Raw genomic sequence first — 5858 nt, forward strand, 5'->3', positions numbered from 1 at the left:
GAATCGCTCGTAGGTGTGGATCGCATTCCTGTTGCCGATGCTGCTCGACGGCACATGGGGGCGAGGGAGGGGTAGCAAGGGAGGCTGAGGGCCCAACACAGCGAGAACCGTCAGATTTTCAGGTGTAGCCTGAAGTCCGTCGCGACGCACTCAATCCCTCCCGAGCGAAAGCCTGTGGCTCTCTCGAACTCGTCGATATATTGCGAATAAACTGCTCTTCCCGCATAGCTTGCAGAGTCAGAGGCGCCGAAAGGCTACGAGTGTTCGACGAGTCTTGCGAGCTGCGCGGTCAAACCTGGGGGGGACTGACCGCATCAAGGCGGACTTCCGAAACCTGGGTGAGCACCTCTGGCAGTTCTCGCTCCCCATCGAGCTCTTCTTGCCGCACGGCTCTTCTGTGTGCCGGCACAGAGCTCCGTGCAAGCCTTCCAGCGTGATAGGAACGAGTGTATCGCTTTGACGGATCGACCGTGCTTGTTATCCACATCGATGTGACGCACACAGTGACACTTCAGACGACACACATTCTCCCACCCGCCGGGACGCAAAACGCTCTCGACGAGAGCCACAAGAAGGCGGCCACACAGCAAGCCGCTCGGTCGATCACGTTGCTCGCTCGATGCCGGCGAGCGCATGGCGCACGCCTTGGACGGTGGCGAAGCCAAAAACACCGGCAGTGGCCGTCCGCTGGCGTGAGCGGCGGCGGTCGAGACCTCACCCTTCGCGCCGACGACCCAACCTCACGCGGAACAACCCAACCCACCCCAACAACCCAACCCAACCCAAAAAGCACGATTCTCAAGTTGGGCCCTCAGGCTGCAAGGGAGGCGGCGGCGGCGGAACGGGTGAGAGTGGAGGGGGAGGAGGAGGTGTCGAGGGAGGTGGTGAAGGGGGAGGCGGCGATGGAGGAGGAGGCGGCGACGGAGTAGGCCGGGTCTCTTTTCTTCTTTATGCCCGGCCGATAAAATTCTTTACGCAAATACGATCGACAAGAAGCTGCTCGGCCGACGCAACGATGCTGGCGGGGACTCTGCTCGCGCTGGCGATCTCCGTCCGCCGCGCCTCAACGCTGACGGAGGAGTTTCGGTGCGCCCGTCTCGTCGCCGACTGCTTCGGCGGCTGGCCTTTCGCGCGGCTCGCGTCACTGCGCGCGCCGGGCCTCGAGGCGAACGTCTTCTTCCGGCCGATCGGCCCGCCCGCCGTCGCCGCTGCACTTGACAGCGACGGCGGCCTCTGCGGCACCGCTCAGCTCATGAAGGTCGAGCTTTCCCGCGCCACAGGGGCGGAGAGCGCCGGCCGCGTGGTCGCCTTCACGCAGAGCGTGAGCGTGGCGGCGGCGGCAAGGCGGCGCGGTGTCGGCCGCGCGCTGGTCGCCTTCTGCGAGGAGGAGGCGCGGGAGGCGTGGGCGGCTGACGGCGTCGACGAGGCCTGGCTCGCGGTGGCGACGGAGAAGGAAGCTGCGCGGGCGCTGTACGACAGCTTGGGGTACCAGAGCTGCGGCGAGGCGCGCGGCAACTTGCTGCTCCGCAAGCGCCTCGCCACGGGCGCAGCCAGCGCGGGCGAGGGCTCGCAAGGCATCGCCGAGTACTCGGACCCGTTTCTGCACTAGTCTCTGTAGGCGCAGCCAGCGGACGAGGCTCGCGCATCGTCGCGTGCGAGGCTGTCGATGCCGCCGCCGACGCTTCCGCCGCCGACCGCCGCACGCCTCTGAGCGGTGGCGTCGGCTGGTCGCCGCTGCTGTCCAACTTGGGCGTGCAGGTGCTCTACTCGGCGGTGCCATAGGTGGTGCGTACTCCCGGAGAAGCCAGCGTAATCTCGCGTAATCTCGGGTACTCAGGCGCTGTACTCGGCGGTGCCTCTACTGGGTGTGAGCCTGCTGCTCGCTCCGTTCGGAGGCCCGTCCAGCGCCTCGCTCCTCGGGCTGTCGGCGCCGTGGGAGGCGTACGACGGCGCGCTCTCGCCCGCTCCCCGCCGGGGGCGCATCTCCGGGACACGTCACACGTCCATGACATGCCTGCGACATGTCCGACAGGCTGCCTCTCGCCCCTCCCTGCCGCATGGTGGGGTGCGCCACTGGTGGAGGCCGGGGTCGGCGGCGGTGTTGCCCTGGCGGAGCTCGCGCGACAGGGAGTCCTCCCGTCTCTCCTCGCTCCCACGGCGGGCGACCCACAGATGCCGCACCAGCCGCAGCCGCAGTCTCCACCGCAGCCGCAGCCGCAGCCGCAGCAGCGGCAGCCGCAGCAGCGGCAGCTCGACTACACGCCTGCGCAGGCTGAGCAGATGCGGCCGCTCTACGAGGTCTCCGCCGCCGAGCCGTCGTTCCCGCGCGCCGCGACGGCGATCGTGGCGTGGCAGCTCGCCGTCGCCTTGGCAGAGGAGCTGTACTACCGCGGCTTCGTCGAGTCTGCGGGCGTGCTCGCCATCAGCTACCCGCTCCGCGCTGCCGGGGTGGACATCGCCGCGGCGGGCGCGCTGCCGCTCGTCGAGGGCTTGCCGTTGCTCGTGAGCGCCGCGCTGTTTGGGCTGGTGCACGCGGAGTTTGTCGAGGGCGCCGCCGCCGCAGCCCACGCCGATGACGCGGCGGGGGCGGGGGCGGCGGGGGCGGCGGGGGCGGTGGAGGCGGTGGAGGCTGAGGCGGTGGAGGCGGTGGAGGCGGTGGAGGCTGAGGCGGCGGGGGCGGCCGACGCGGCGCCTGCTCCGCCGATCTCCGCCAGCGGCGTGCGAGACACAAAGGCGTTCTGGTTCCGCGCCACCGCCGCGTACGGCGCGCTGTACTCTTCGCTGTACGTGCTGAGTGGCCACCGGCTGCTCGCGCCGGTTTGCGCGCACGCCGGCCTCAACATTGGCCTCTGTCTGCGCGATTGGGGCCGCATGCGCCGCACGCCGCCCGCGCTCCTGCGGCGCGTCTTTTCGGCCCGTGAAGGAACCTCCTCGGGGCAGGGGGTGGAGGCGGCGGAGAGATGAGCGGGTTGAGACGTCCAAATTGCGCTCTTATTAATAGGGGGAAAAATCAGATCGAGATCCCCGATGCCCGAACCGCCTCGAAAAAGCGAGTCAAACACCGCGCAAAAAGCACGACCATACGGCTTTAAATATAACTTCTCGCAGCTGCGAGACGTTCTCTGGTAGGACGGGAACGAGATGATAGTAGGGAGTAGAAGAAAGCAAAGAGGAGCCCTGCGCACGCACGACTCCGCAGGAGAAACCCCTCCCCAGACAAAACACAAGGGAGAGGTGGGTGGGTCACAGAAAACTGCGGCCGCCAGCGACTGAGCGTCTCGCTGGCGGACGGGGAGAGGAACACAAAGGGACGTCCGGACGTCCATCCACTGGGATGAGAATACTGGAGATCTGAGGTCGAATCTGCCGATTCCACAGCCGCCCACAGGAGCGCCGCCTCAACACGGGGTCTCGGCTCTATCGAGCCATGCTAGCTCCAGCCGCAGCCCCACCCGGCCGCCCGAGGGTGTTCCCGCAGGCAGAGAAGACCAATCCTGGGGGAAGTAACCTTCTCTGGTAGGACGGGAACGAGATGATAGTAGGGAGTAGAAGAAAGCAAAGAGGAGCCCTGCGCACGCACGACTCCGCAGGAGAAACCCCTCCCGCCCGTGCTTGCGCAGCGCAGCCTCCTCCTCCCTACGCGCAAGCTGGTCATGAGGATGATGGCGATTATGTCATGGCGTTGACGAAAGCGATGGAGATGCGTTCCGCGTGTTGTGACACAAATGAGAGGCGGGAGTGGGAGGGCCCAACTTCAGAATCGTGCTTTTTGGGTTGGGTGTAGACAGAGTGCGCCGTCGTGAGCGGGTGTAGGACCGGCTCGGGGGGCGGCGCCGCCCTCGCCGAGGTCATGCTCGGTTGGATCGGCAGCAAGCCGATGGGAATGGCATACGCGAAGGCTCGCAAAACGGGCGGCGGGTGGGCGGGCAGCAGCGAAGTGGGGGGCGAGAGCGGCGACGTGGGCGAGAGCGGCGACGACGGGTCCGGCACGCTGAGGATCAGCGGCCTCACGTGCAGCGGCGTCTGCGCGGTTTGCATCGGCGGCGGCGGCGCAGCAGCCGAGCGTGGAACGGTCGGGCCCGACGGACGGACGGCGGTGAGGAGAGAGGTGGCGCGCGAGAAGCCGGAGGTCTTCGCCGAGCACACGTGGCCCAGCTTGGGCTGCCCACATGCGGCGCAGCGGTTCTTGGCGAGGCCGAGGCGTCGCGCTTGCTGCCCGAGCTCGATTCTGAGGTAGCGGTTGCGAACGGAAGCCGGGCTGCGGTTGGTGAGGCCGTCGGCGATGCGGCCCCATTTACGACCCTGCGGAATTGGGAGATGCAGGGGGTGAGAGACGGCGCGGGGCGGGATCTTCAAATACTTGGGCGAGAGTGATGGCGTTTCGACGGCGGCCGCGCCTGCTTGAACGGGACGACGGCATACTGACACATTCCGTTCTGGTGCCCCTCGGCTGGCCAGAGGACGACTCACAATGCAAAATCGGAAAGACATCACGAGGGGCCGTATAAACGGTGCCGCAGCGGCCCGGGACACTAACAATGAGTTGCCGCCACTCGCCCGGCCTCCTAACCCTCGGGGTCGCCCGGAAAGTGGGCTTGCGCACCGGCGACCCCCCCAGCACGCCGACCCGAGGTGTACCCTCCGGCCACCTGGGAGGGGCGCTCACTCCATGTTTGGCCCATTGGCTTCACCATGATGGATACGGAGATGGCCAGCCCTTGGTTGTGCACCTGCGGCGCGAAGAGGAGGTGATCTCGGCGGACGACGGCCATGCCGAGAGCGGGCGCAGCGCGGAAGAGGCAAGAGGGTGCGCAGCGCGTCGCGGCCGCGCGCTTGGGAGCCGGGGGGATGGCCGGAGGGGGCGGGACGCCTGCATGTCCTCGAAGCCCCCAACCGCATACGCAAGCCGAGCCGCGAACGGCGGCGAGAGAGTTTGGCAGGGTCAGGCGAGGACCGCGCATGGCCAAGGAACCTTTTTTAGGACCCCCAGCGCGGCAATCCGGCAAGAACGGGCGTGCGTCTCCCATCGTGTCTCCCCTTCCGCCGACCCCTATCACACTGTGATCTGTGTGATATCACACAGATCACACAGATTGTGTTCTCGCTTAGCAGAAGTTTACGGCCGTTGTTTTCATTTTCGATTACACCCGCTTCGAGCAAAACATCAGAAAGCCCGTGTGGCCAGGCATGTCTCCGAAGGGGCGCGTCACCAGCCGCGCCGGCTGCCATCCCTCGGCCTTGCCTCCGCCCGACGGTCCGCTGCACGGGGCAGCAAGCGCGGTCGGCGCTCCGCCATCCGGCTCGCCCGCCGCCGCAGCAGCCACCCGCCCGGCCGGCCCCTCTGTGCGCCGACGCTTGTTGGCCGACGCCCGCGCCCCCGCCCCCGCCCCCGCCCCCGCCCCCGCGCCCTCGCCGGCGCCCTCGCCCTCGCCGGCGCCCTCAGCTGCGTCTGCGTCCGCGTCCGCGCCCTCCGCCGCGGCCGCCGCCGAGAGCCTGGCCGCGCGAGCAGTGGCGGCCGCCTCCGCGATGGCGTCGGTGCGGGGAGCGGCGCGCACCTGGTGAGGTCCTGGTGAGGTGGGCGGAGGTACGGCCAGCTCTGCGCGCGCTGAGCGCGGGGCAAGGCCGTGGGCACGCGCTCGCATCTGCACGCCTCGAGAGGGGGCAGGAGGCCGGGCGCATGGACAGTGTTCGGCCCGGTGGCGCGTGGGTGAGCAGTCGAGTGTGCGTGTGTGCGTGTGTGTGAGTGAGTGTGTGTGTGTGTGTGTGTGTGTGTGTGTGTGTGTGTGTGCGCGTGTGAGCGTGTGCGTGCGTGCGCGCGTGTGTGTGTGTGTGTGCGCGTGTGTGCGTGTGCGTGTCTG

General features: G+C 67.8%; 2 protein-coding genes across 2 annotated transcripts; one reads left to right on the plus strand and one right to left on the minus strand.

Moving 5' to 3' along the window:
- Positions 1-1015: 1015 nt before the first annotated feature.
- EMIHUDRAFT_118749 (hypothetical protein) lies at positions 1016-2964 on the plus strand (the record flags this gene model as incomplete). Its single annotated transcript, XM_005769442.1, has 4 exons — positions 1016-1596; positions 1629-1773; positions 2033-2065; positions 2173-2964. The coding sequence occupies 4 exons, from the start codon at positions 1016-1018 to the stop codon at positions 2962-2964; spliced, it is 1551 nt and encodes a 516-aa protein (XP_005769499.1).
- A 46-nt stretch (positions 2965-3010) lies between these two features.
- On the minus strand, positions 3011-4491 carry EMIHUDRAFT_244492 (hypothetical protein; the record flags this gene model as incomplete). Its single annotated transcript, XM_005769443.1, has 4 exons — positions 3011-3040; positions 3754-3838; positions 3980-4302; positions 4471-4491. The coding sequence occupies 4 exons, from the start codon at positions 4489-4491 to the stop codon at positions 3011-3013; spliced, it is 459 nt and encodes a 152-aa protein (XP_005769500.1).
- Between the last annotated feature and the right edge of the window lie 1367 nt (positions 4492-5858).

Source organism: Emiliania huxleyi (genome assembly GCF_000372725.1).
Source record: "Emiliania huxleyi CCMP1516 unplaced genomic scaffold EMIHUscaffold_422, whole genome shotgun sequence".
Classification (NCBI taxonomy): Eukaryota; Haptophyta; order Isochrysidales; family Noelaerhabdaceae; genus Emiliania; species Emiliania huxleyi.